Source organism: Spea bombifrons, chromosome 4, assembly GCF_027358695.1.
Source record: "Spea bombifrons isolate aSpeBom1 chromosome 4, aSpeBom1.2.pri, whole genome shotgun sequence".
NCBI lineage: Eukaryota > Metazoa > Chordata > Amphibia > Anura > Pelobatidae > Spea > Spea bombifrons.
Genome location: NC_071090.1, coordinates 9,459,367 through 9,480,679, shown reverse-complemented (window position 1 = coordinate 9,480,679; position 21,313 = coordinate 9,459,367). Strand labels below are relative to the sequence as shown.

Genomic DNA, 21,313 nt, shown 5'->3' with positions numbered 1-21,313 from the left:
CTTTTTGTTTACATATTACACTATTAGTGTTGTTTTTGTTTCTCCCCATTTATATGCGCTCAATGGTTGTCGTATTGTGTTTTTGAGCATCTTGAGGAAGAGTGTCTATTGGAGGCTGCTATCTTGGAGAGTATTATTACCGTATTTGCTCGATTATAAGACGAGGTTTTTTTCAGAGCAAATGCTCTGAAAAATACCCCTCGTCTTCTAATCGGGGTCGTCTTCTAATCAGACCTCAAATAGAGGTCTGATTAGGAGACTAAGATCCAGATCCCCCGCACTGCTGCAGGGGACCTGGATCCTCCTGTCTCACCCCCCCCCATCATACACACACTTACCGGTGCTTCCTTGCTTCCTACTGCGTTGCCGGGGCAGCGGGTTGACGTCTACGCGATCCGCGTAGACAACGTCCGCTGCAGCCGGAAGGAGGTGTGGCTAGCAGCGGGGGTTGTCTGCGTCCGTCGCATAGACCTTCCCCGACTGTCAGAGATTAGAGTTCCCCGCACCGGTGCCGCACCGGTGCGGGGAACTTTGATCTCTGACAGCCGGGGAAAGTATACGCGACGGACGCATACAAACCCCCGCTGCTAGCCACACATCCTTCCGGCTGCAGCAGAAGGCGACGTCAACCCGCTGCCCCGGCTGGAAGCACCGGTAAGAGAGGGGGGAGAGCGGGGGAAGGGGGGTGAGAGAGGGGGGGGGAGAGAGAGAGAGAGAGAGAGAGTGTGTGTGTGTGTGTGTGTGTGTGTGTGTTAGTTAGTTAAATGGGGGTATAGGGTGTGTGTGTGTGTTAAATGGGGGCATAGGGCATTTCTGGAGTGGCGTTAAGGGGGGATTTAATAGCTCACTCTGCCTCCTGAAATGCCTTATACCTCCCTATATGCCACTCTGCCCCATAATATGCCTTTTAACCCCCTAAATGGCAGAGTGGCATATAGGGGTATAAGGCATTTCTGGAGGCAGAGTGCTCTATACAATGCCTTTTAACTCCCATAATGTCACTCTGCCTCCTGAAATGCCTTATACCTCCCTATATGCCACTCTGCCCCATAATATGCATTTTAACCCCCTAAATGCCAGAATGGGATATAGGGGTATAAGGCATTTCTGGAGGCAGAGTGGCACATAGGGGGTCAAAAGGCATACCATGGGGCACAGTGGCATATAGAGGGTTAAAAGGCATATCATGGGCCACAGTGCCATATTGGAGTGGCAAGCCTGGGGGCAGATGTGCGTAACTGGGGGACAGGTTGGAAAATACAAGAAATAAAAACAAAAAAAATCTTTTTCTCAATCATAGCTTTTATTAAAAAAAATAGTTTACATGAATTAACATTTACTGGTAAAACTTTTTTCCTTTGGGGTCGTCTTATATTCAGGCTTTTTCTTTTTTTCCTAAGTTAATATTCAGATTTTGGGGGGTCGTCTTATAATCAGGGTCGTCTTATAATCGAGCAAATACGGTATTATTATTTTGCACTTTTTACACGTGGAATTTGGATTGTTTTTGTCTATATCTTTACTGGACAGTCAGGTTCTTCCACACCACACTCATCCAACAAAATCTTTATTGGCCTTGCTTTGTGTAAAAGTACCTTTAATGCTAATGACCTGACCGGCAGCATCTGCTTACCTGGGTGCAACCTTTCCCCTTAAAAACATGGTTTTAATAGGTCCTCTTATTAAAACCATACATTGAGTGGAAAAAATATTCTGAATAAAGTCTACTCTATTCAAATCAGCTTATGATGAGAGCATTCGTCCAACAATATGCAAAGATGGACCCTTATTGGCTAAACAAAAGTCCATACATCATGTTAAAACATTCCAAAAATTAACTTTTTAATGTGTTTCTTTATATTTTAACAAAAAGTAGGCACCATACATGTTTTGGGGAACCCAGGAAACATATCTTTCTGCAATGTTTAATAATCTATTTAAAGCATCGGTCTACATAATAAAGTTGCTGAAGCAGCTGATTAGGGTCCCACATCTATAATCTGAAATTGGAAGTGCACATGGATATGTAAAATACAAAGATCTGTTGAATGTCCATAACAATGGCCATGCTCAATAAATGTAACAAGCATAGTGATACATCTCTATACAAATATCACTCTGCAAAGATGTCTATTGCATTCTTTGGTCTGTATTTAAAGGATCAATATATTTTGTTTTTCTTGGGCTCTTGAAATAGTCTCATTTATGGCCCTTGAATACAGTAGAGCGTGCCTTGCCTTGTGTCTTAGTCACACTAAAGTCTTTAAAGTGTCCTTTTGTTAATTAAGGATATTCGTTCACGTGCAATGCTCCTGAGTTTTCACAACAAGACTGGGGAATTTTATGGTGGTGTTATAATGGCCTTGGAAGTACACATCCACCAAATAGACTTTTCCAGGTTTCAGGTTTGTAATTTGCTCTTCCATGAAAGTCTCTAGAGCTCCCTGTCTACAGAGCACTTTCTCCGCTTTAGATCGAGCACTGGTGCTCAGACAGCTGTTTTGATGTTTGTGAATTAACTTGAGATCCAAATTCTGCTCCAGATGTCTGGCATAGATACAATACTTGACCCCTTTTCCACTTCCAGCCCACGTGACTCTGGCAGATGAGCAGGATCTCTTTGAGACAGATACGCTGATGTCAGATGGCAGGCTAGGGAATGGTAAGTGATTGTGAGAATTGGTTGTGTAAAGCTTAACTAAGCCTGGCCCTCCCCGGCTGGACTTTATTGTAATGATGTACTTGTCTGCGTTTTCAGTGAGCTTGAAGTTATGAGCTCCCTGGAGACTTTGGGATACTATATTTTTTCCATTCGTGTTAATCTGCAGGTGGACTTTATGAAGACAGGAGTGAACAAAAAGCCATTTGTAGCCACTAGCAGGAGGATCCACGTTGAATACTCTAACTCTTCGACTTTTTAGGAAAATGTTGACCATCTCCTCACTAGGAAGATTTGGAATCAGTGATTTGTGCTTGGTTTTTGTCTCTGCAAATGTTCCAGTATAAGCCACACTTGTTCCATGCTTTGGACTTACTGCAAATACGTCAAAGTAATACAGGGTTTTAGGCTTCAAGCCAGAAATGGTAACATTAGCCCAGTCCTTTACACAGAACCTCTGTCCTCCAGATCCATTTTTGGAAAACCAAAGTTTATTGCTACTAACTCCTAACATACTAGGACTCTTTGCATTCTGGGACTTAGATACCATTAGTGAAGTAAGATCCTTATATTTGGACTTTTTCTTGGCAAAATGTATTAATTTATTTAGGTCTTCATCTTGCCCATTCCAGTTGGGTTGTGATTGCCTCTTTGTGTTCAGCCCAGTGTTCAGCTCAGTGGCACACAGTGTTTTGAAGTTATGGTGCTTATTTATGAATACGCAGAACTCAACCTCGCTTCCATCAGAAGGTCCCAAGCTGGGTTTCCAAGACAGTCTAGCACTGTTCTCCTCAATAGAAACAATGTCAACACGAGGATCAGTAGGCAGCTGGGGCCATGGATTGGCTTGGCTCTTACTGTCCCAGACAAACACATGGAAGTTGGTATCAGTTTCAAGAGAAACCAGATCAAGGAAATAAAATCCACCTGGGGTCATAGTGACAGAAAATGATTCTTCTCCATTTCCTTGGAAAGAAAACAATTTCTGAGGGTCCCAGTGATCAAACAGACGAGAATCCTGATGTTTAACAATACCTCCTAGGGGAAAAAAGAATATTCAATTGTTAAAACAGTGACTTGATTTATAGAACTACATTTTGTAAAAAACACCTTGTTTTTGTCATTCATACTATACTTCATAAGTTTTTGTTTTTTTATTTTAAGGTTGATGACCTTGCATTTGATTACTGGTGCCAGGGACGTTCCCCTTAGAGAGTGCAAGTGGCACAATGATAATAGGCAGGAATCTAACCTAAGTGACACCAGGAGCTAGTAAGAGATGCAGGTGAACCAAGAAATAGAGACTGCTTAAAGTGTGGTATACACCTAACCCATTAAGCAACTGTTTAATCTGTTTTAAAAACAATGAAAATAGTGACAATATCTTCAATGAGTAGCAAGCATTTACTTACCACTAAGATCCTCAGAGCCATCTTTTGCCAGAGGTGGCAGGCTGTGTGTTGTTAAGACAGACAAAGACCAAAATAACGGTGATTCACAGGGGGTCACCCTAATAGTCACTGAGCTGACACTTTCATTCAATGTAATGTAATACCTGTTGGGGGAAAAAAACATAATTACAGGCATAATTCAAAAAACTGAATGTGTTTCAATTACAGTAAATTCACCATATGTTATATAAAAAAAAAGTGCCGCATTTGTTTTCATGTTCTCCCAAATAAGAATGCACAAGTCAACTATAAATATGCTCCTTGGTTTACCCCTCCCCTGAGTAGATTGAACATTTTGCTAGAAAATGGAGTGTTAGATGTGTTTTTAAATACTGTAGTCTTTACTTTCTGTGGTTACAGAAGTTGGGATACACAAACTCTTATTAATTCAGTATTAATGTATATCTAACTGCACTCTAGGTGGCAGCAGCCAACTAGCCAAGATAGCCAGGAAATTAATATTACAACATTCGTAAATATTTAATTACACCTGGCTAAGTAGGTTCAAGTTTTTTTTTTCTTTGCAGTTTTTCTAAATAACTTAAAAAAAAAAAAAAAAAAAAAGTTAAAATAATTAAAAAGGATGACCACTAAAGGTATTATTAAAAAGAATCATAGGCACACATTAGCTTTAGGATCTTTTTATCACCCATCATCTATGATCAAATCATCAAATATTAGATGAAAAAGAAATTCACAGCTGTGACCTCCTCCATCTAGTAGAAAAAAAAGAAATATATCTATTTTACACAGAAGTCTCTCTTTGCCAGTTCCCGGGCCCATTACAGCAATAACTTTGGGCACCAAATATGAAATCTCTATTGGCGCCATCCCTCCTCTGGGAGGGTCTAGGCCCAAATATCATTAAATGTAGTGGGAGAATGGGTGAACTGAAGACCTTGGTGAGGTATTGCTTCCCCCAGAGTTGGCTCAGAGTGCAACTTTGGAGCTCCTAGTATTACAGTCAAAATATCTGGCCATTTTTGGAATTATAATTCCCAAATCCACGCACATTTCATACATCCAATTTAGTGGCCAACAGTGCTGAATAAATGTGGGATTCATTGGGATGTCAGGGACTGTCATAATCACATTTAACAAAAAGAGTTAACATACTAACCAACATTTCCCATCCTGGGATGTCACAGATGTCACTTGAGTTGCCATCTGTTGCTAAATGAGACATTCATTGGTTGTCTTGACTGCTCAGGAAATTCAGGGCTGTTGACAGCTACATACTGTTGCCTGGCTGTCTTACTCACTGTTTGTTTTCTCTCCATTACTGGGAGTAAGTAGACTACACTAGGTTTCTAATTAATGCCTGAGACAGCAGACTTTGTGGGCAGCATTTTGACAGGAGAAAAGCAGCTCTGGAACAAAACCGAGTAGGTATCAGAGAACTAAAACTAGCCCAGGAGTGGAACGCCCTATAATCTTGCCTGTGAAGTTTAAAAAAGCTTTCAATTCAATCTGAAAAATTTTATGTCAAAACTGAAGTAAACAAATGTGGATGTTATAAACAGTTTTACTGCATTCACGGGTTTCTGAAGGATTGAGATAGAAAGGCCATGGTTTGCCATGAGCGTTTTAGCGTGTGTAGAGGAAGACTATAATATATCTCTATATTGATGTATGTATATATTAATTACATTTATTCATAGAGCACCAGCAGATTCCGTAGCGCTGTTACAATCTGTGACAAATCCCAAACAATAACAAATTGCTACAAAAAGATAAGTCGGTGGGTGAGGGGGGAAGTAAAACAGTAGGACAGGACTGCTTGGTGGGAATGAGTTTAGTCCGGATTATTTGTAGAGGTTGTTTGTTCAGATGGCTTGCTTAGGATGATGGCCGAGTGTGTTATGATATATATTTAGATATTGGTTAGATATTGGTTTAAATGATGTAACAGGGAAGGGAATTTCAAAGAAGGGGTACAACACGGGTTAAATCCAGAATACCGGAATGACAGTAGAAGATAGCCAAAAGTCAAATCGGAGGTTAGAAATATAGGGGGGTGCAGAGTTGTTAAGGGCTCTGTAGATCAGGTGTAAATATATATATATATATATACCGTATATAGATATATATTTAGATATTTGTTTAAATGTGGTAAATTGGTTACAATACATAGTTACAAAACAGGTGATTTTAAAGAGCAGTCAGTCTGTCTCAGGCTGTCTGCTTTGCACTTGTAATGGCAAAACACAGACAGAATAGTTTTATTACTCATCATACCTGCCCTTCCCAGCACAAGGTAATGTAAGGACAGGAACACATCTGTGCTTATAATACAACATAAAGGCCAGGGAGGAAGACTATGAGCCCTGATTGCAGTTTAACTTTCCAGCAAGATGTGAATCCCAACCTTCACGAGCCACCTGTCACCTTAAACTTCCCACACAGCCTGAGGTTATGAACCATATGAGGACTGTCATATAATGTACACTTGTTAAACCAGCAAAACACCAGTTTGGCTACCTGCTCACTTATACCTATAATGTGCAGTAAGTAAGATGGGTCCTTCGCAATTATGTGTCATTAAGTGTTAGATGTACTGGTGAGATATGTGAGTCTCTAAAAGGACAGCATATGATATTTGTAATAAAAGGTGTAATCTCAAGTGGTGGGGTAAAAAAAATAAAAACTTAAGGGAGAGAGACAGAAAATAAAGGCAATAAAATGAAAACAACTTATATAGTGAATGATGCATATCTATGTTTCATTAATGGAATGGAGGATTGGTAGACAAGCTTTCCATCAGAGGTTAATATAATAAGGAAATGAGTGCATGCATGGGATCGGTGGCAGAACTAATGAGCTAAGGGCCCTGGTGCAATTTATTTAATTTATTAAATTCCTTCTTTACAGCTTCCTTTTTGTGTTTTCTTATTATTTCTCTCCTTTATGTCTCCCCTATTCCTTTTTATTAAACTACTCCTCTCTCTTGTCTTGATTTACACCTCACCGTTCCGTCCCCCCCGTGTTTAACACCTCACTGTTCCATCTCCTCCGTGTTTGACACCTCGCCGTTACATTTCCCCCTCGGCTCCTTGTTTAACACCTCACCGTTCTGTCTCCCCCGTGTTTACACATCACCATTAGAACTTTCTCTTAGCGAATTCCTTGCCCCTATCATACCCAGTGTAATGTGAAATGTGTATTTGGACCCACAAGTGGATTTATGCGGATGAGAATTGTTAAACATTGAAATATCACCTTTTCATACAAGGTCAGGAAGTAGTCTAATGATTTATGATTTTTGTTCCAAAAGGACATGCATAGGTGTAATTGTAGGTTTATTGTTGAACGGTTTGTGACAGTTATGACTGGGTAAACCCACCAAATCATGCTTCCTTCTGCTGACACTAGCGGGACCACAATACAATGGAGCCGTGCTGGCACTGTTGCTAGTCGGAGCGTAGCTACACAGTAATAATACTGTCCTGAAAAGGACAGTAAGTTGTCATAGCAGCCCACCCCAATCATCAGACAGAACCAATGTTGAGGTGGAAAACATGAACTGAGTTTATTTGGAACAGCACAGATATTTATACACCCAAACATAATTAGATCAGTATAATCCCATCACTACCAGACAGCTCGGCCCCTCCATACAGTTCTATAGCCAGCAATGCCCACCCGACAAAGAGTCACTATTTCGGGGTGATCCAGAGGGAGCGACATCAATTCCGGAGTAAACCCTAGTTCTAAAGCGGTAATAAAATCAGGTTTCCCAAATGCGCTTTCTCTCCACCATGAGCATAGTATAACCTCTGAAGAGCGACGTGGTGGGACAACTGACGTCTGTAGTAATTCAATTCAAAATGTTGGCGGGCATCGCTCCGGTTCCTAGCCGCCACACAGTGCCATGGATTTGCAGCTAAGTCCCGGTCAGGCACATGGAGCGTTTTCGGCCATGTAGAGCCCTCATAGCTGGCTAGTCCATGGAAGTCTGGTTAGGGCAGACCAGACAGGGTTTCCCAGTCACTTTGTTTCCCCAATGAGCAAAGAGTGATTTAGCCATAAGAGGTGGGGCAGGCAGGTAAGGAGTCACTCCATGAATCCGTCATGACCCCCCCTCACAATCTCAAACCTACCCCCATGTGTCCTCAGCTTCAAGGGCCTATCGTGGCAAATGGCAGTTATCAAATCCATGACCAAATCTATATTTTTGGAGTCCACGCAGTAGGGCATCTAACGCGGGGAAAAAGGGACAGCTGCCTTGAGTCCAGTCATTCCTTGGAAACCATAGGGGTAAACGGTTTTGGTTACAAGGTTATGTGACCCAACTACATGCTGCATCCCCATGCAGCCAGTCTTGTCTACGTTGGAACATCCCTTTGCAAACAATTCTGGACTGGCCCAGCCGGAGACACAGGAGCACCTTGGTCATGTAACGAAGGATACGTCATCCCACAGTAAAAGCGAGGCTGATCACACAGAGTGCCAGAAAGGAAACTGTGAGTGAAACAAGGGATGATGGTGGAAGGGAGTATTTATGAATGAATGTATGTATGTATGTATGTTAGAATGAGAGGGTGAAGTGTAAAGGTTTGTGTGTGAGCATAAATGCGTATGTAAGCATGAATCCTTGTGTGTGAGCATTTGTGTGTAACGGAGTGTGTGGAGGAGGGCAAGGAGCCGTTGGGCTTTATGTGCCCCCGGACCAGAAGGTGCCAGCACTCCACTGTTGCCAGTGTTCGTCACCCCGATCTGTGGTGTCCTCCACCCTGCCAGCTCTCTCCAATGAAGGACTGGACTACCTGCTGCTGAGCAAGTCCTATGAATGCAATGTGAGTGCCAGGGTTGGCCTTTGGCGTGTTTGAATTTTGATTTCAATCCGCAATTTAGGGTTTCCATGGAGTATTTATTTGATCTGTACCTTAAATGCTGTGTGTACTTTTCACTTAATCTATACGCAATAGGCTGAGTTTGTGTGCTATTCAGTCTCTCTATACAGACAGTGCTATCTTTCCATGTGTTATTTATTTACTCTGTACTTGTTAATGCTGGAGTTGGCACACTAAAGGAGTGGGTGAACAAAGTCACTCTGGGGTGATGATGAGAGGGTGCCACAGGGCAGCTGAACATCTAAGGCCAGAGCTTCGGGTCACTTCCCAGATCCACATTATTAATTTACCGTGCAATAGACATAGTATTGTGTCCTTCCCCTGCTCTACAGATGTCTCATGTGAGTCATGTTAGGGTCAGGCCTCACTGGCTAACTCATAATCTGCAGAGTCAGTGCAGCAAGCACTTTATTTGATGTTGGGGTGAAGGGTGTCATTGCATGCTGAGGAACAAGCAAATGCTTGTCCAGGGTCCAATCAGTATTAAAGATGGCTAGGCAGGGGTGCAAAACATAGCGATCAATATAATATAGCTCCTGAGTTTGGGTAACAGCAGTTTAATGCCCATTGTTAGTTGGCTCCAGGCAGAGCCGGCCTTAGGTGTTCTGGCGCCCTGTGCGGACTACTCGTCTGGCGCCCCCCCATCCCAAAAAAAGAAAGGAATCAAAACTTGTAACAAAACCCCAATCACTATATACTACGCCAAACATTGATGTGGTGTAGGCCTACCACTTCATTGTCTGGCTTAGTAGTAGGGATGCACCGAAACGAATTCTGGACTGAAACCAAAAGTGCAGCATTTACCTGGCCGAAACCGAATATGACCCCCCCCACACACCATAACACATAACAAAACAATTAAATAACAATATATATATATATATATAATTAACAGCAATCACATTCTTATCATGCCCGCAGATTCCAGGATGTACTCGTAGACTACTTGGCATGATAGGAGTATGATTGCCCTATGTACCCTGTCTCACTCCATTCTCCCTATCTACCCCCTCCTAACTATCTACCCTCTCCCTCTTTGAAGTTCACTTACCTTTCAGAAGTCCTGCGGTGGGGGTGCAAGGCCTCTGCCTCCCAGCTCTGCCACTGTATGGAACAGTATAGAGTGATGGGAGTTATGATGTACTTTAGAGCATAATTATATAATGAAAAATACATTGGAAATGGTACAGCATAACACCCATCACTCTCACACCCTTACCAATCCACACATATACACCAATCCACACATATATACCAATCCACACACATACACCAATCCACACACATACACCAATCCACACACATACACCAATCCACACATATACACCAATCCACACATATACACCAATCCACTCCACACATATACACCACTCCACACATATACACCAATCCACTCCACACATATACACCAATCCACTCCACACATATACACCAATCCACACACATACACCAATCCACACACATACACCAACCCACACATATACACCAATCCACACATATACACCAATCCACTCCACACATATACACCAATCCACTCCACACATATACACACCAATCCACACACACATACCAATCCACACATATACCAAACCACACATATACACCAATCCACACATATACACCAATCCACACATATACCAATCCACACACATACACCAATCCACACACATACACCAATCCACACACATACACCAATCCACACATATACACCAATCCACTCCACACATATATACCAATCCACACATATACACCAATCCACACATATACACCAATCCACACATATATACCAATCCACACATATACACCAAACCACACATATACCAATCCACACATATATACCAATCCACACATATACCAATCCACACATATATACCAATCCACACATATACCAAACTACTCATATATACCAAACCACACACACATACCAATCCACACATATACACCAAACCACACATATACCAATCCACACATATATACCAATCCACACATATACACCAAACCACACATATACCAATCCACACATATATACCAATCCACACATATACCAATCCACACATATATACCAATCCACACATATACACCAATCCACACATATACACCAATCCACACATATATACCAATCCACACGCATACCAATCCACACATATACACCAATCCACACATATACACCAATCCACACATATATACCAATCCACACATATACACCAATCCACACATACACACCAAACCACACATATACACCAATCCACACATATACACCAATCCACACATATACACCAAACCACACATATATACTAATCCACACATATACCAAACCACACATATATACCAAACTACTCATATACCAAACCACACATATATACCAAACTACTCATATATACCAAACCACACATATATACTAATCCACACATATACACTAATCCACACATATACACTAATCCACTCTCACTGTCACTCTATGCTTTCCTACCTTTCCTCTTTCAGTTTCTTTGCCTCCTCTTCGCTCTTCTTCTTAGTTCTTCTGTCTTCTCTTCTTCCGGGTCAGAGGGCACGGAGACCAGTGGGCGCGGCTTCAGTGCTGTGCGCCGGGATCTGACAGCAAACCCCGGCGCACAGCAGCTGTTGCCGCGGGGATCACAAGGGAGCGGTATCGGAGGTCTGTTAAAGACCTCCGATACTGCTCCCTTGCGAGCCTGCTCCTCCAGCGGCGGACATTACTGTCCGTCTCTGGAGGGGTGCCGGGTGCCCCCATACTGGCGGCAGCGGACCCCGCGGCGGCAGGGGCGTCGGACCGTGCTGCGGCGGACCCCGCGGCGGCAGTGGCGTCGGACCGCGCTGCGGCGGCGGCGGCGGACCCCGCGGCGGCGCCCCCTGGAGTGTGGCGCCCTGTGCGGTCGCACAGGTCGCACACCCCAAAGGCCGGCCCTGGCTCCAGGCACTTGTCAAACCATAATCAAAAGAAGCAACACAAAAACAAAGTGATTGCTGAATAGTTACTGGAAACATGCCACTTGGTTTTGAGGCAGATCTGAAGCAATCGCTTTGCTTCGTACCTGGCCCATTTTGGCAACGAGTAACTATGGTTTTTAGCTTTACGAATTTAGGTAAGGACGGTAGAATCCAGAAACCCCCCCCCCAAAAAAAATATAAATCCTAGTATAGTAATGGAAACGTTGGATGAAACAAGTGTTATTAATTGTTTGATCATTACCTGGCTGGCTTGTCCACGGATACAAATCCATCTACTCTTTGTCCAATGGTGAGGGGTCTGCTGATATATATCAAGCGACTGATATCCAGTGGGGATAGCGCATGACGCAGATGGTAGTGGGATGAAGGGTGAACGCAGAGAATAAGAAGCAGAATTATCTTCTCCATATTCCTTAATGGATGTCTTGGCTATCCAATACAATAAGGTCCAATATGACACTAGAATTCAACGGAAAAAATAAATAAATAAAAATGGTGATATGTGGCCTTGAAAAATAAGATACAAAAATGGCCCTGCCACTTCATCTAACATGCAAATGCCTACTTAATCCTGCTGTTTTTTAAACATGGTAAGCTTCCTGTGCATGTGCTGTAGTGTCCGGTTTAATGTCCTATAGCACAGACAATGATAGAACGGGAAGAGACAGGTCATAGTGATTTTTAAGATTTTATAAATACTCAGGCCTCACTGCCATTGGTAGTCATCATATAAAGTTTAATGCATATTATAACTGAGTGGTCTCTGTGTTTTGATGATGCAGTATCCCCCCCCATACGCAATTGCCTCCTTTCCCCACACCACTGCCACTTGGCTTGCAGGATAGGTGTTGCAGCAGCCAATGAGCATACCTAGGACCTCTCTGGGTTTCGCCTAGAGACTCCGGGAGAAGAGCCGCTTCTCCAGTTCTCCCGCCCATTTCCCCCTTAAATCAGCCAGAATACCCACCGACGACTTAGCGGCAAGTCCTGGGCTCAACCCGCAAGGGCAGCCAGAGCCCATAAGTTCCCAAGTATGTCAATGAGTGGAGTGACAATGAGAAGGGGAGCTGCAGCTTTGAAGCTGGAGCCGGTTCCCCTAAAGGTACTTTAGGTACTTTGTTTTTTTCCATTGGGTTAAAGAATGTAAATGCAGCATTTTTCTCCTTTCTTGAACCCATCTCTGTGTTTCTCTACTTTTGCTGTAAAAGTACGCATGACCTGGTTTAAAACTATAAGAATTTATTTTCATGTATTCCAGGAATTATTAGAAGAGGCCAAAATTTGATCGATACTTGAGTGTGAGAGTATACACTGCGGCGAAGGCATGTAAAGCTTGTATGAATACGTATTTGTCTAAATTGTTCTTTTGCATTAAAAAGGCTGTCGGAAATGTTCAGGGTATCTATTCGAAAAAGCTTGTAATATTTCTGTTTCTGAAGCATGCTGGCATAGATACAGTTACCATGGTAACCACATCGCTGGTCTGCAATGTGACAAAAGCCTCCTGATAAGAGGGTGGAAGTATTTTGTATTGCTTGTGTTTACAGTGTAGAGGCTTTTCAGCTCGGTGTGTGCTTTTGTGATACAATTGTTATGAAACTGGGGTGTGACAGGGGCAACTTTCCAATTCCCAGCCCCACCTATGGTGATTCCACCCCCAATGGTACTGTCACAGCTTGCAAAAACAAAACAGGTATCTGGGGTGGAAGTGTCAGATACGCTTACCCATTCCGTAGCTTGAAAATCATTAATGTGTGCTACTGTCGCTCCGTGATTAGATCTTCCATTAAATAAATAATGCATTCCCAGTGCCCTCAACTGTACCCGGAACACATAGATCTTTGTTTTGTACATCAGTTGACCTATGGCCAGAAAACTAATATATAATCGTGGATTTTTTTTCTGGCTTCAGAGGGACAGTTTAGTTTATATGCCTCTGGGTTAACCCTGTATGTGCCTCATGAACATATATTCCCATTATGCACTAAATGTGGTCCTCACCAAGGCAGCTAAGTGGTATTTGTTGTAATGTGGTTTGGAGAAATTGTTATTGTCGGATATTAAATCCCTGATCAGGCATTGATTAGTGGAGTCAACAAGCCTGTGGTTATAGGAGCTCATTATACAAATATCCAAAACCAAAGGGGCTAATTGTTGTGGTGGGGTAGGAAAACATTTCAGAATAACAACCTTATGTAAGGTCATATAGTCAACGATTAACAAGCCTGTATGGCTCTTAGCTTTATTACAGAATCTCATCCAACAAAACCACTTTCTCTCTTAGTAAATGAGATTTTGAAAAGAACCAACTGGCACTACAGGTGGTAATAGATCAGAGTTTTGCAATATTGTTCACAAGCTGAGGACACAACCTTTACCAGTATGCCAAAGAATCAACTGTGATCCATATCACCCTTGATACAATCAACTCATGCTTACTCAAGCAGCCCTCTCCTGCTGTCTCTCTTCTCCCTCAACCCCGCCTGTTAATAATATTTAGATTGTCTTATTTTGTTTTACTGTACCCTATTGTAACAGTGCTATGGAATCTGCTGGTGCTAAGGGTTGGATGTAGGTTGTCCCCATTCCCCACAGAGTAACATGGAGGGTGTAGGAACCTCTCCTTTTAGTTGCTCTTTTGCCAAGCCAGGGTTGTGGCTTCTATCCCTGGCCTAAGGATGAATGTTAACCATTGCAGACAGGAGCAGATCCAGAGCCTTACCTGGGGTGGGGCACTCACACTAAAAGACACACAACTATATCCAATCACCAACACACACAGACACCCACACTCCCTGGCTCATATACTTTAACCCTTTATGCAAACGCACAAACTGACCCTCCACCCAGTCTAATACTGTATACAGACACCCCCACACATACACTCTCTAACACTGTACACTGACACCCAAAACAGTCTAACACTATACAATGACACCCCCATACACACTCAAACACTGTACAATAACACACACTCTCATACACTAACACCCAACCCAGTTTAACACTGTAAACTGTTTAATTTTTAGTTTGTTGCCCCCCCCCCATTTTAAGTCACACACACACACTCCTTTCAACCAAGGATAGGCACAGATATTTTCACAGTTGTAGGGATATCTTGGAGCTCAGAATCAATCACCAGCACACAGTGTTAGGGAGCGCTGAAGCAGAGGTCTAACGGAACAGACCTCGTGTTCCATTAATTTTGCTCCCTACACCAGCAAGTGATGATTTCCTGGGACATTTTGCAAGTATGAGTAAGTAAAAATGTCCATTTTTCAACCTGTATGGGAAAAAAACAACTTACCTTTAGTATTCCACGTGCCCAAACCAAAAAAATGAGGACCACACAAAAACTGTAAAGGGACCAAACAGCCATAATATGCATTAATGTGCATTTATGGCTGGAGTGTCCCTTTAATGTCCAAAGATAAACATCTAATTTTCCATGGAAACCACATCATAAAGGTTGCTAGTTAAGAGAAATTGATATTTGTATCATAATAAATGCAGCATGTTTAAGCATTTTATGTACATAGTCAGGAAGCAGAAGACCCCATGAGTCAGTGTACTCATGGAGGCCCCATGGCTCAGCTAACATCTTCTTGTGTTTCTTATTACCGCACATATGCGAGATAGTAGCCTTATTTTTGTGACCAAATGATCAACATATGTATGTTACACAATAAAACTACATGTGTGCAAATTCTGGACCCTTGCCAGCCACATATTCCATAATAATAGATTGGGCCCCATCATCATAATTTACAGGGGCATCCAATATTCTGGTCGCTGCCTAGAGTTTTAATAAGATGCCACCAGCTGCTGCTAGAAATGTCCCGTCTACCCATTGTACAGCTCTATGGAATTTGATGGCGCTATATAAACAATAAATAATAATAATGATATACAAGTGAGAAAACTACCAGTTCGGATAACCCAGATATTAAATCAGAGTAGAATGCGAAAGAATTAGCTCCAGACTGCATGACCCTGAGTAACTTTCCATTCACCCTGAAACTGTAAAAAATCTGAAGTTTCCAGTTATAATCCTGTATAAGAAAAAAGAGTAATTACAACAAGCACTTTGGGATGTTAGAGATGGTGTATTTAATGGAAATATTGGGAAGGGCAAATAAATTTTGTCTTACAGAAAGAGATGTGGCCTTACAGCCTCAAGAATAACACATAACACATCATAAATAGGTAATAAATTGAAGAATGGATGCTTTGAATGTTTTCTCCCAGTAAAAAAAAAACTTTCTATTTAGAGTGATTAGAATTTTTCTATCTGTGTCATGATTTACATTAACAGTGATAACTGTAACTCAAACTTTTCACCCAAACCAGCATTTCATTCAACTTACCGTATTTAAGAAAAAAAACACTATTTTAGTAATAGCAGTAAACACAAGGTCCAACCCCAGTGAACTTCTACAACAAAACCAGCTTGCCTGGCCATGTGCAATGTATAGCTAAATCAGTGAAACTTAAGTCTTTTCACCCATTGAATCATGCATTATACAGGGCCAGCTCAGTCCGTCAAGTTAGAGAAATTTGTCCGTATTGGCCCTTTATAATGAACAGTGAACCCTTTCAATGTACCAGCGTTACAGCCTTCAGACTGGCTGGACGGTCTGTGATACCATAGTCTATTTCCCACCTATAATATACAACAATAAGAACATAAACTTTTAAGGTGACCAGATCTGCCCTTAAAATAGAGATATTTGTGCATCCTTACAGAAATATGCATTTTTCATAAGCATCCACAGTTATAGGGCCAATCAGTTCACCTTACCCCTATTTAATATAAGTCGACCCCCTAAATATTACCTGTATAGAGTAGAAGACTTTGTGAGGGTGGCAGGAGGACTCTGTTTTCAAAAGGAGAATATGTTGCTTAGAATCTGTAGACGTGAAACGTACATTTCTTCATTCATTGTCCTTTTATGCGTAATATCAGCCAATTTCCAGGTAATCTATAGGCCCGAGCTAGTTACCGTCGCTTCTGGCACAGACAGAGGTATAAGACAGCAGTGATATGAAAAGGCACTATACTGACGCAACCACACCCCAAGCTGACACACCTGCAGGTTTGTATGCAATCCGTCCGAATCTACATATGATAAAAACAGGAATGTTCGGCTGTATAATAAGTATGCACGCTGAGAAATGTAACCCAAGGTTACTCGTACCTTTCTGTTTGTCACCGTCGGTAAAAATGTTCTAAATTATTGCGTTACTCTCTACCTTTATGTATATTTTTGCAAAAAAAAAAAAAGGACTATATCAAGTGTTCTGTGTAATTCAGATCAGGTCTGGCTGGCTGTTAATTATGTGGTGGGTGACGGTACGGAGCTAAGTACAAGGAGCAGAAGAAAAGTTGCTTTGCAGGACTGGGGTAAAATATGTGTTTGATGTGGTGCTGTTATACACTTTAAGTTTGTGCCAAATGACCTCAGTGGCGGTACATATGATGCTTCAGGGTAGGAATGATACAAACACAAATGAGGTTGGAACACTGACTGCTAATGATATTGTAGGTCAAGCCTCAAATCTAAAGTGCTTGTAAAGTTTGTAGATAAAAGCAGGAATGCTGATCACAGGGGCTATATACATATGTAGGTAGAGCAGATAAATGTCTCCACGAGTCTCTGGATGACCTACGTATATCTACGTATAACATGAAATGAAACGTGATGGCTCATCATGTATGGTCCAGAGTTTGGAGGTGGTCTTTGGGTATCCAGTGTATTTCTAAAGTGGGCTGTAGTCCAAACAAATGTTTGAAAACCAGGTAATAAGCAGTAACCCAGAACATAACAGCCCCTACAATATATCTTTGTACCCTTCCAGGGTCACCTCATCATAGGTATGGTAAAACCAACTTTCCAAAGACTATTTACCTAGAACATAACCCTAAAAAGCATGTTGGAACCAACAAAATTAAGATCGATATCTAACATGCAGGGCATGCGATATACAGTGATGATACAGAGTCCTCTCTGTTTCTATTCCAATGGATAAGTCAAAGGCTAAGTGAGCGTGTTTAAGTAATGAAGTTCTACCTCTGAAGCATTACTCCAGGTACAGACAAAGTTGAAACCACTGGAAACCCCCCACTGCTCTCCCCCACCAAGTGGATACACATGGTTGAGGGGTCTAAAGGTCCCTAGATTGAACGCTAAGTTTTCTCAGTGAACCAAAGTCTTCTCGCGCTATGTTTGCAGTGTACATTGCAGTGTACACAGGCTCACATTATGCAAAATAGTGGTAATAGATACGAACATTTTCATTTTGCCTACAGCATACACCACATCACAAGAAATGTCAAACATTTGTGGAATGACATATTTCATGTGAGTTTGTATTTTTTTTTATTAACATAGATACAAAGAATTTGACAGCAGATAAGAACCATTCAGCCCATCTAGACTGCCCATTTTTTTCTGAAATAGAGACTCAGGTCTTAATCAGTCCTTGGTCTTGATTCATGATGGTTTTATGCATGTCCCATGCAACAAGTCAGCCACTTGTTGACCTTGATATAAATGTTTTGTGTTTTTCTTTACACTTTTTGTAAAATAGCTTTATATAAGACATGTGCTTGCTCATTATTCTGAACACTCTAGTATTTGCTTTTGTTAGGACTAGGAGACTACAACCATGACCAAACATTTAAACATCTCTTTTTGCAGTTGGTTAACTTAACCCCCAAAAATCTGAGCCCATCTGGCCCTTGTTACCCCCTTTGCACTTTCATTCATAAAATGAATAGGATAAGTATCTGGGGTTAGTTAATCCTTAGCTTCATAACACAAGTAAGGAGTTCAGGGAGGAACTTTGCTGCAGGGAGCGAGCTTTGCTGCCTGGAGCAAGCAAGATATATAGCCCTCGGGCAGGGCGCCCGGAGCAGGCGGGATATAGCCCTTGGACAGGAGATTTTTTTCCTGCTTCCTGTATGCTCTCAGGAGACATACAGGGTCATCACATCATTCTCTGGTGCCCATACTTGGACTTTGAGGCTACCCAGAGACCTCATTTTTTGGTGGAGTGACTTTGTGATAGACTTTACCCACTCGAGGTTGAGGAACTAGACACGCACATTGGTGGGGTAATTTCCAATCACCTTACATTTGCATGTGGGTAGGCGGGGAAACGGTGTGCCTAAATGACGCTCCAGTGACCCAGATATTGGTTACCTTGACCTGTAGAAGGGTTGATTCACCCAGAGTCTCCAGGTGAAACCTGTAGAGTTCTCAGGTATTCTGATGCCCTGGCAAGGTGAAGGAACAGAAGAGAGGTCAATGTTGGCTGGTATCCCTATTGCACACCGAACCACCAGAAAAAGGGAATACAGGGGGTGAAATGAGACAACAATCTTGTGAATCACAGCTGCACACTCTACAACACTGTTTCTGCTTTATCAACGGGCCCCGTAATCTCGCTCCATATATCTTGTAAGCCTTCTGGACAGTTGTCCTTGCCCACATGACCATTTAGAACATTTCTCCAGATGAAAGATAATCAACCTGCCTGCAATATCTCCCATTTTAAATCTTAGCTGCATAACGAATGAACATTGTATGTTGACTAGGCAGATGCTAATCAGAATTACGCTTTTGGCAATGTATGTCCTATTAAATTACTGCATACTCTGCCAGTCGACTCAGTCCAACCCTGTCATAAACTCATAAAACATAGAGAATTGTGTATTTGTTGGCTCCTGCAGAGTACATTAACATACACTTCATAATGTTGTGCCTGACATGTATCTGTGTGTGAGATTTAATTTAGTTTATAGGATGCATGAAGTAACTTGTAAGATAAATGAGCGTTCGTTTGGCTCCAAATCACTGGCATTCTAAGTGGTATTGCATCAGGCTTCTATCTATAGCTTTAGGTTAAATTCACTGAGATAAACAATCATTTAGTGGCTGTTAATGTTTTGATTGTCAAGGTGCTACACAACACACGCCATAACCTAATCAGTTATGTCTGGTATTTTAAGTATAAGACACAAGGTTTTGGAGTCAATTGCTCTCTACTAGTCCCCCTTTGTTGACATGAGCATCACTCACTTATGGAATTCTATCTCCAGTTTCAAATATTTAAAAAGAAACCCTGCAGAATAATAAACTGAGACCTCCTCCTTGCGAAGTTTGGTAATACACTTGTTACTACAGTATATAAAAGAGAACAGCAGAGGGAGTTACTAGTTTGCAAGGAGTATCTACCCACTATCTACCTAGAACGAATGATAATACAGTTTTTTTTGCCTCAATATATTTAATGCTGTGTTATTTTATGTGCATCTACCTTTTTGATATTGGCTGCTACAGTTTAGGAGATGAAACATAGTGCAGTTACTTTCTGCGTGGTGGAGAACTCGAGGTCTTGCAGAAGGTCTTGTGTCCCTTTCAACATTCATTATTAATCGGCCGCACGCTGTGTGCACATAAAAATGTAGCATGCAGCCTCTCAAATCAGCCATCGACCTCACCGACATCATAGGTGGTTGTCGACCTTAAAGTTCTAGGGCTGCCTCGTCCTCCTCAGTTCAGCCCTGGTAAAGGGTTATGCCAATGTCTGAAGAGCTCTGAATTTTAGGGTCTTGGAGGCAAATTTAAAGGGTCCGCTTATGCAGTTGATGTGACATTGTTCTGCAGTTTAGACACATTATATAATAACTTTGTGGTTTGGGTTATAACCCTTCGCCCTTCTTGCTGTAATGAATCTCTGGTTGGCTGTGAGTTCAGTGACAGTATCTCCTGGTCATGCCCCCAATGATCTTTTATCTGTCATTGCCACCCTTTGCTCGTTCCTGTGCTCTTATCACAAGCAATGACATGGCTATTCTATTAACCCATTATCTGCCAATGTAACCTTTAGTTCATTGCTCTGACTTATCTTGCAACAGTTACAACAACAGTCCCGCAAGTGAATTGATATCCTCTTCATGCTTAACAGATGGAGAACAGTGGCTAATATGTTGTAGATGCTTGACGCAGACTATGGTAACAATATTGTGTCATTTTTTTAAATAAAGTTATGGAAAACATGTTAGCACGCATAAAAAGTGTTTGTCGGAATCTTCAAAGGGCCATTTTTGAAATATCTTAGGAAAGACTGCCCGGAGTAGAGACTGATGTGCAGCTAGGGAACTGATCTAAGGTTCCTCAAAGTTCCTCACAAACCGAACTGCTGCGTGCAGGGGAACAAAAATGGAAATTGGCAGAACCAAGTTGGTACCAAGCTTAGCTGCAGTGCCAAGCCAACCCGGACAGGTTTCTGAGATCAGTTAGTGGATAATCATGGCTTACGTGCTTCACTTTCACTAGCTGAGTGTCCTGACTGGTGGACTATGTTGTCCTGGT

General features: G+C 41.9%; 1 protein-coding gene across 1 annotated transcript; it reads right to left on the bottom strand.

Moving 5' to 3' along the window:
* Nucleotides 1–1,825: 1,825 nt before the first annotated feature.
* On the bottom strand, nucleotides 1,826–17,093 carry LOC128491205 (protein NDNF-like). The gene is made up of 4 exons (XM_053463478.1): nucleotides 16,770–17,093; nucleotides 12,175–12,392; nucleotides 4,072–4,214; nucleotides 1,826–3,697 (listed from the first exon to the last, which is right to left on the bottom strand). Exons 2-4 carry the CDS (start codon nucleotides 12,339–12,341, stop codon nucleotides 2,298–2,300), a joined length of 1,710 nt encoding a protein of 569 aa, XP_053319453.1. The 5' UTR covers nucleotides 12,342–12,392; nucleotides 16,770–17,093; the 3' UTR covers nucleotides 1,826–2,297.
* Nucleotides 17,094–21,313: the final 4,220 nt, after the last annotated feature.

What these genes read in the sequence shown, in the direction of transcription:
- LOC128491205 (XM_053463478.1), bottom strand. Translation starts at nt 12,341, where the DNA reads ATGGAGAAGATAATTCTGCTTCTTATTCTCTGCGTTCACCCTTCATCC. An exon ending in TCCGTGGACAAGCCAGCCAG is followed by an intron (nt 4,215 to 12,174) that starts GTAATGATCAAA and finishes TTCCCCCAACAG; the next exon opens with GTATTACATTACATTGAATG. An exon ending in TGGCTCTGAGGATCTTAGTG is followed by an intron (nt 3,698 to 4,071) that starts GTAAGTAAATGC and finishes TTTTTCCCCTAG; the next exon opens with GAGGTATTGTTAAACATCAG.